This window comes from Takifugu flavidus, chromosome 1, assembly GCF_003711565.1.
Source record: "Takifugu flavidus isolate HTHZ2018 chromosome 1, ASM371156v2, whole genome shotgun sequence".
Taxonomy (NCBI): domain Eukaryota; kingdom Metazoa; phylum Chordata; class Actinopteri; order Tetraodontiformes; family Tetraodontidae; genus Takifugu; species Takifugu flavidus.
This window is the reverse complement of record NC_079520.1, coordinates 6,762,446-6,771,438: the sequence shown is the minus strand read 5'-3', so window position 1 is coordinate 6,771,438 and position 8,993 is coordinate 6,762,446. Positions and strand designations below refer to the sequence as shown.

The following is an 8,993-nucleotide window of genomic DNA, read 5'->3' as shown; positions in this document are numbered from 1 at the left end:
GAACCTCCCCACCTCCTGGGAAAATGCACCTGGAAGGAGGAGCTTTCTCTCAGGCTCCAAAAGATCAGAAAACCACAGAAACTTTGGATGTCGTTTGCAAATTTAGCACATGAAACACGTACATTCTAGTGTATTCTGTTCAGAAAAGAGTTGCAGAACCTCCCCTAGTTTTTCTTTCTCTTTCGACAGCCACAGATCTCTCTGCTCTGTTATCTGTCTCTGTTTTTCGGTGGAAATCCTCCAGTTATTCCCGCTCCTCCTGGCGGTGGAGATGGCTGGCCATATGCCGCACGTGTCTGCATTCTGACAGCTCAGTCTGGGACGTGTCGTCTTTTCATCTCAATACCAACGAGACGAGAGCGTGATCTCTCCAATTATTTTCTCCTTTTCCTCTGCTGTTTTTAGCCAGGCACGCGTGAGGCTTCGCAGGGATTCATGCAGCTCGGTGGGTCCTCGCAGAGATGACCGGCAGCAGTTTAGAAGGGCTGGAACTTTGAGTCTGTTGCATCCCTGCTGCGAGATCCTGTTGACAGACTCTGCACAGTGGGCTCTGCTACATGCACGCCACTTGATTTTTTATTTTTTTTAAACTGGCAATTATCTCAGTGAACACTGGATGGCATTGTTGCTGTTCAGGAGGCCTGCATTTTTTTAATTATTTTTATTTTCTCTTCAGGTGCAATCAGAAGCTGGGCTAACTTACAGTAAAATGTAATGTTGCGTGAATACAAATATACATCTCTGCTGACATTATATCCTAATATCTAATCCTCAGCTGAAAGGATGCCTGTTTAGGTTTCCAAAGCGGCAATTATATTTCAGAGGAAAACCTGTTTCCTTTAGGTGTTCTACCTTTAATTTTTAGTTCACAGGAACACTAAATGCTAAAGGGTGTCTTATTTCCATCTGCAGGAATGGAACGGTTCTATTTACACACTGGAGGGTAGCAGGGAACAGCTGAAAACCAGAATTTCCAGTCAGTCCCAGGCACACCCGGTTCACCTGTATTTAGTTCTGGACACAAGACACCAAAGGTCAGTGAGTCACCATAAGCACACACTGGAATACAGGATGTCTCAGGAAGTCTTTCCGTGTCCTGAAAATACTTCATGCAATATATTTCATGGCATTTAGGGTGTAACTTCCAAGATGCTTTTTAAAAAATTATTTATTTGAAATTTACTCTGCGAACATACAAATCATCCCACGTGGCATCAGTTCCCAAGGTCATATTCCAAAAATGGAATTCCATTTGTTTTATTTATAGTTTCTTTCAGACTCCCTAAAGCAGCTTTTATTTTGAAATGTAATTACAGACAAGTACTTAAATAATAACAACAGCAATAATAATAAAATAATCCCAGGTCGTTCCACCCAAGCAGTTTTATCACAGTTCTAGATGCAACGTAGGAAAATCAACCTTCCACATACACAGATGCTCTCAATGACTGTTTTATCTCTATATCACCAATGTTTTGATCAAGGCTCTTTATTCCAGGTTTTAAGTAAATTCCCTCTGCTGTGCAACGGAATAAAGGACTTTTTCCAGATCAAAAGCTGAATATTCAAAATACGAAATGTCCTAATGGCTGATTGTAAAAGGTGAATTTTTCTGCTCGTCAATCCAAACTTGCGAATAAATGAGTCTTAAAGTGCAGATACTGGGTGTCCAATAAATGGTCACTGCCGTGATTCTCTGATGCAGAAACTATATAAACGGATATACTGTGGCAGCGGTAGAAGCGCTGGGCTCCTGATCTCCTTGTTTGTGACCTCTCTCTGATGAAGGTCTCCAATAAGCAGCAGCGTTGGCCGGGAGCTCTCACTGAACTGTCTCTTTCAATAGCCGTTGCCTCACATCCCCTCCAAAGAAACAAGCAGCTCAAATGTCAAATCAGGCTTCCCCCTAATTGTTTTCTCTGCTCTGCTGAATTTGACTTTTCCATCCCTCTGTTGACCAGCAAGAACTGCACAGCCGTAACCTTCATTTCCATGGTCGTCAGATCCAATGGCGGCTACCCCTTCATGGAAGTGGATTGTGAAATGGAACGGCCGTAAACAGGAGATGCTGTTTATTTCATAAGCAGCATCTCCAGGGAGGGCAGCAGCAGCAGCACAGCTGCCGCAGCGGGTTCCTCTTCTTGTACCTGGCCGCTAATTTGAATTTCTCATTAGATGAGTCCACGTAATCTTGTGTCCTTTCCACGTTGGTCTGAATATGGTCAATGAGGATTCCTTGTTCTTCCACCAGCAAGAAAATGTCAATGAACAGGTCATGGAGCTCCTTCATGCTGTTCTCAAGGCTCAACAGCTCCTATTGTTGGGGGAAAGGATGAGACCATGTGGGATATATCAGAACCACTCACCCAAAAGCTCGTTATTTCCAAAATAAATTAGTATAAATCAATAACAACCACATTTTAATTGTGTTTGGCAAATGAAGAGGAGATTAATTGGCAGTCAAAATGCATCCATCATCATGATTGATCTGATTAAAAATTTTAATGCCATTAACCCATTTGCAGTGGAGAATGACTCTGCTTCTCTGCAATGCATGTCACACAGTTTTTCCAAGTAGAATCACCATCACGCATGCACAAATAGGCAGAAACCTGTGAGACAGAACAGTCACCTGACATTATTACAAATGTATTAGGCAGTTTGTGCAGGATGGAGTTTTCTTTTCTAGCTGCCACATAAGCACGACGCCTATGTTTGCGACACTCCCCTCTGTCTTTCTTGAGTCTGTTTGCTCATGGACAAGCAAATGGAATTATTATAGTTTAAAAGATGAATAATATTTAACCTCTATTAATCAAAATAAGTCCATAGAAACCCTGTAATTAATCGGATTAATAATTTGAATTGTTTGACAGCACTCATACAACACAATTCAAGCCAAAAAAAGACCAATTTCTCTTCTGGTGCTGAGAAGGTTAAGATGGACACAGTCGATGTTGATATCGAACGTTCCTAACGGTGCGGAGAGCACCATAACGAATCACATGACACAAAGTTGTAAAAACAACTCGTAATCTGCCCGTTTTTGACTGAAGACCAGCGCGATACCTTATGTCGCTGTTCGATCTCTGACAGTTGTGCCCGTGTGATTCTGGCGTCATTCAGCAGGTTCTCGTTGAACACCTCCCATTTTCCCGCCGCCATCATCTCATTCACCGCTTCCTCCGTCATCTGCCGGCCAGACACCTCCAGCTGCCGGATAATGAAGTGCTTGCAACGCTCCTGCTTGGTCAGCAGACCTTCATTATACTGCAGAATTACCTGCACATGCAATTATAGCAAACCAGAAGGAAAATAAGCCAGAGTGAGATGGAGAAATTAAAAGAATAATAACAGTGAGCTATTTGAGCACCTGTTCGATTGTGGCACTAAATGCCCTGATTTGCAGTGTTTAATAAGTATTGACATCATTGTGCATGTTTATTTCATGAACTCCATTTAAGAACGATTTACTCGGACGGTGGAAGGATATAAAGAACCACAGTCTTCCTAACCTGCTGGATTTTGCGGTTCAGTGCTGCATACTGGGAGCGTTGTATTCTGGTTGTTACAGCAGCAGGTCCGTGAAGCTCCTCAGTGCTGTGGACCTGTTTGGAGAGGGCCTCCATCCGTCGGTGGAGGCTCTCTGCCTGAAGCTTGATGTCACGTGTTACGCTGCTTTCTTTCTTAATCACGCTGAAGCGACGCATGCTGGCCACCAGGCTCTTCTGCTGCTGGCTGAACTTCAGGACCTGTTGTTGACATCAGGCCAAAAAAATGTATTTCATTACAAAATCACAACTTAGGAATGTTTAGCATGGAATGCCGATCCGGATTTACCTCTATCTCCAGTGTTGTTATATCGTCTCGTATTTTCTGAGCCTCAGACAGGAAATTGTCAATGACCGGCTCCACCTCAAACACAACAGCCTGTTGTGTTACGACGCCAACCACGGGCTCCTCATCCTCAGGCTCCTCTGAAACAGGGGCGGCATCCTCACTCGCTGCCTCTGAATACTCCCGTGACTTCTTCTGCAGCTCTTCCAGGCGATCTCTCATGGTGACAGAGGCTCCAAACTCAAGCAGCCACGAGAAATGTTCCTCCTGTCGAGGCTGATGGAAAAAAAGAACTTTTTAAACATTTTCTGCTCTACTGGTCAAAAGGACAGCATTACACGCTTGGCAACATGTTTCTCCAAAAAATGTACCTCAGTACTAATAATTGAATAATATATTTTCCTATATTAACCCTTTCATTTAGAATTAGGAGGAGAGAACAATGTCCAAATCCGTTTTCTCCATTAAAAACAATTAATGGAATGCTTCTACACATCGTGTGTGTCTGTTTTGCTGATGCACATAGTTAACACTCAAAAGAGAAGACCCATCCTGGGTACTCAGAGTGATGGTTTGTTAGCAAACAGTTGCCGTCACACTTCCAGCTACACAAACTGCTGAGATTGTGTCCTGTGAAACGTGCACTGGGTCGGCAGCCACAGCAGTGAGGTGGTTTCATATCGGGGACAATTTTCGAGACACTTCAAAGATCAACCAGTTGTGTAAATATGCAAACAAAGAGGATTTTAAGTTGAGGATCCACATTGTTTTCCAGTTTTTAGATCGTCAGTAAATATTATCAAAGCTTTGTAGACATGTACGCTGCACTGTGGACAAGCGGAGAGAAACTAAAGACGTGTATCTGTCCTAGAGGAGAGGGACCATCACTGATCACCCTGTTGACAGAAGTCCTCTGAAAAGGTCCAAACTGGTGTGCATATCTGGAGATGTAAACTAAAGTGCCCAGTAAGAAGCATAACTTTCACTGCTTTGAGGATAAATCTGCCTGTGCGCTGAGGCTGCGGTGTGGACCTCCTGGAACCTTTTTGAGGGAGAACAGTAAGTTTATCTGCAAGTTCCCTTTCCCATGGGAAATGGCTGGCTTATTTATGTTCACCAACACTGGGGAAAAGAGCAAACACGTCAGAAAACAGCATCTGGACATTAATTATGGACAGGCCAGGAAAAGTTCAGGTTAACAAAACAAACAAATACAAGTTTGGAACTTCAAAAACCAGTGCAGCCTGGATACATTCCCTAAACAACGCAAAAAGAAAAGTCCTGAATATAATATTTTAAGATCACATGTCTGTTTTGAGAGATCGGCTCCTGAGGCGTGGATTCTACTCAGTGTACACACAAAGTTCCTGTACTATGAGTACCACTTCCCACTAATAGCATTCCTCTCTTTCCTAAAGAATGCAAAATATACTTTGGTGTTTTGGTCAAAGTCTTTCCTTCCCCCCTCTGCCTACTGACCCTACAGAGCTGATTAAAACATTGCACAAAGGATTTGTGAGCACATTCTCCCGTGTTTAGCCCAAAAGCCCAATAGAAGTGAAGCAGAGTTCAACAAGAGTCTGTCCTCTTTCTCACACCACTTTGCTCAAACAAAGAAGTCTGTTTCTGGATAAATAGGCTGAGAACCTTTTATGTGCGGATGAAGTTTAGTCAGTTGTTGGTTGTGGTGAAGATATGACAGAAGGTGTAGCTGGAGACGTAAACCACTAGCAACATTAAAATCAGCACAGCACACCTTCAAATGTCCCCTGAAGATTAAAGCTGATGAATGTTTTACCTTATTGTTGTTCTCTGATCACAGGCTTCAGAGTATTCCCATACATAGCTGATATAATATTATCATATCATCCCCGGATCTGCTCAGCAGCTGAAGGTCCTGCATTTAAAACCCCTTTATCTTTTCACAGTGTGACTCACAGGGAAAACAGGAAAAGTTTGGAAGTGTTCTGTGGGATTCAGCTTCAAGCACCTCCCCTCTAGAAAGGCCCCATACGGGCCAATGGGAGGGAGCAGGCAGGAGGCCTATTTGCTTATCTAAAGAAATGAAAGGTGACGTTATAAAGTTTATGAGGAGGAAGAGAAAGCGTGAGGAGCACGGGGAGTTACCCTCAGGCATTCTCTTGAAATTAGAGTAAATATGATTGAATTGAGTGCATGAAAAACAAGGGTGTGTGTGTGTATGTGTGTGGAGGGAGGGCAAGTCTGATGTCAGTGACAGTTGAGTTTCTGAAGATAATTTCCACAAGAAGTGTCTCCATTCATGGGGTAAACCCCTTAGTCTGAGGGGACGGTCCGCCTGAGGCTGCAGCCTCAGTGCTTCTGACAGATTTCTCCTGACACGCTGTCCAATACCCGGCCTCCTCGTCCACACACACACGAGGGGCGCTCTTTGTTCTACACAAAGATGTTCAAAACTGTGGCGGAGGAACAGCTGATTACACTGTTCGCAGTGGGTGCAAGTCCCGGTCTAGTAACGCTGGAGGGACAGTCACATCCCCGATGGCAACATATTATGACAACAAAGCAAAACCAGTTTGGTGACAGTCAGAATTCACCTTCATTCAGACGGAAACGCTGTAACTCTCGTTCCTGTTGTCTTTTTTCTTTTTGCTTGATAAGCAGATGGGCTTAAATGCACCTCCTCCGTGTCTCCTAAACCTCTCAGCCTCCTCAGACCGTGGGGTAAAGTGGATCTCAAATCAGCCATTTATAATCAACTGTTGCTCCTTTTTGCTTTGGTGGAGCAATTTCAGTGAAAAAGAAATCGACTTTGCAGCTTTGAAAGCAGCAGCTGCGAAAACAAGTGTTGCCGAGGTCTCAGAGCCTCCAGCAGCTCCCACATTTATGATTGATTTATGACTGAAGGAGACTGGTAAGAGATGGAATATTAGCAAGAGTAATGAAAGCACCCTTCAGACTCGCGAAAGACTCCAAAGTCAATTAGCCGACATTGTCTGATGAGCCTAAACTTTAGTGGTTCCTCGCCTTCAGTGGGTCCTCAAAGACTTTAAAAAGTAGAAGAAATACAAATCCTATAAGACACTCTGGAAAACATCCTGAAAAACCTGTTTTTCACAAATACAATGACATGAATCAGCCAAGGGAAACCGCACAGAATGTAAAATAGGGAGAGCGATCGAGTTCTAGAGAAATTCCATGGAAGAAAGGCCACATTAAATAAATGAGCCGCGGTGGGTGAGGTGACAGACCATCATAGAGACTTTAGGCCCGTGGTGTCCGCTTGCACAAGTCTTCTATCAGCATTAAAAAAACATACAAGACAGATTGAGCGAGGGGATGGAGATGGTTGGAGGCAAAGATAATGAGGTTGAAACAATCATTAAGCCAATCAGGAAGACCGATGCTCAGGTCGCTGACCTTGACTACTAAATGAAGGGAGTCAGACTTTCACTTATTAAATGTGCCTTTTGGGCACCACGGGAGACTGTCACTAAGGTCAACAGTTTGCATCTACAGTCTAACAGCTGACCTTGATGCACACCTCCACACTGCTGAACACCAAGAGGCACCGCGTTCTGACTCTCATCTAAAGAGATATTTGGTGAAGAAAAACAACCCAAAGCTTTTCATAGCTTCATGTTTACAGACGTTATTTCAACAGGTAGAGATGTCAGAAAGCAGAGATGGCTTTTTAACTAAAACAGCAAGTTTAAATGCTGCAGTTTTGTCTTTAACCTCATTCATGGAGCTGTAAGGTGGCGTCACCCGTGGTTTTACAAACTTTGTTTAGGTAGTGTATGTGTGTTTGTTTGTGTGTGTGTAAACATCCAAATAAATTCTAAATATATAATAAAAATGTTCATCTGTGTAATGAGTGACCATATTGATTCTAACTCCTGAGGTAGCTGCTGTTCTCCTACATGTTACGTTAACAGAGTTTGAAATTAATCTCTTGCTAATGATTCCTAAAGCATGAGTGGATATTATTACTGCGTGTCTCTGCTTCGCAACTATCTGCAGTTATACTAACAAGGTTTGCAGCTGCATCTTTCTGAATATTTAGCCCAATAGATATAATTTAGTTGGATAATTGATCAGATTCTGCATTTCCCTAAAGTTGTGTTACACGTCAGAGGATTGAAAGTGAATAGGTGTTAATATGAAGTCCAGATAAGTCCTGCAGGGCTAAAGGCTTTTGTACATGGAAAAAATAAAAATGTCCCGGCCACATCTGGAAGAGATGACAAACTGGTCATCCTGGAAATTAAAATGAAAATTACCTGGCGCCGCCATTGAAGCTCAAAGCAGGAACCATTCTGTGCAGAGATCAGTCCATTAGTCATCTTCAGATGTGTATTAGCAACAAAGTGCACCTGGCAGAGAGGCTCCGGCTGAAAAGAGAGACTTTTGTTTGGCTGGAAATTGAATCAGATGGTGATTTTCATCGTGGATTACCAGCGTTGTTATTCATATCTATTAGCTCTCAGTACTCGTTTTAAACAGCAGCAGGGCTTTATTATGCTGATAACACTGAGCAGCTTTTAAAACTTCCTGGTGAAGCACCTAAATGTGGATGGTTTCACCCCCTGGTGTCATTTATAGTCATGTCGCTCTGTGGGCCTGTGCAGAAAATTAAAACACAACAATGCTGTTGTGAGACATTTACTTACAGTAATTCTGTTTACAGCAGACAGGACACAGTCTGCACAGACGAGTATGCCGGTGTGGTGAAGAATGCATGTATGGATGCAACCGTGCACACCAATAACTGCCCAGCCGTGCATGCAGCACCTCTATTAAGCCCAAATCACGCTCTCTGGATTTGTTGTGTATAGAATCTTTAGGTTATGTTCAGATGCTCCCGAACAATGCTGCAAATGGTCACCTTACAAACTCATCTGCTGCCTTTCCATGATGGCAAACGCTGGGGCAGCCGTATACAGCAGATATTTTTATGCTGTGAATTCTTTTCTGGCACGCAGTAACAGCAAAGGTGAGGTATGTTAAAGATGTGCAGCCCCTGCATCACAAAGCCCTGTTTTGGTTCAAGGAGAACTCAAACCCGGCTTAATCTACATAAACAACACCACATACAGTAGGTGTCACATTTTTGCTGGCGTAAATGCTTTTCACACAGGTTCCTTCACATTTTGACATAATGCAGCATCTATATT

At 43.1% G+C, this 8,993-nt stretch overlaps 1 protein-coding gene across 2 annotated transcripts; it reads right to left on the bottom strand.

Moving 5' to 3' along the window:
- Positions 1 to 1,154: 1,154 nt before the first annotated feature.
- On the bottom strand, positions 1,155 to 8,325 carry stx19 (syntaxin 19). 2 transcript variants are annotated; one of them, XM_057048102.1, is made up of 5 exons: positions 8,100 to 8,325; positions 3,841 to 4,113; positions 3,516 to 3,752; positions 3,070 to 3,282; positions 1,155 to 2,314 (listed from the first exon to the last, which is right to left on the bottom strand). In XM_057048102.1, exons 1-5 carry the CDS (start codon positions 8,160 to 8,162, stop codon positions 2,078 to 2,080), a joined length of 1,023 nt encoding a protein of 340 aa, XP_056904082.1. In that variant the 5' UTR covers positions 8,163 to 8,325; the 3' UTR covers positions 1,155 to 2,077. The 2 variants fall into 2 exon arrangements, with proteins under 2 accessions (XP_056904082.1, XP_056904091.1); XM_057048111.1 differs by lacking the exon at positions 8,100 to 8,325 and adding an exon at positions 5,636 to 5,803.
- Positions 8,326 to 8,993: the final 668 nt, after the last annotated feature.

Bases quoted from the DNA above. Each gene is read 5' to 3' on its own strand.
- stx19 (XM_057048102.1), bottom strand. From the start codon at position 8,162: ATGACTAATGGACTGATCTCTGCACAGAATGGTTCCTGCTTTGAGCTT. The intron at 3,283-3,515 runs GTTAGGAAGACT...TTGCATGTGCAG, and splicing joins TGAACCGCAAAATCCAGCAG to GTAATTCTGCAGTATAATGA. The intron at 2,315-3,069 runs GTATCGCGCTGG...CCCCAACAATAG, and splicing joins AGATCGAACAGCGACATAAG to GAGCTGTTGAGCCTTGAGAA.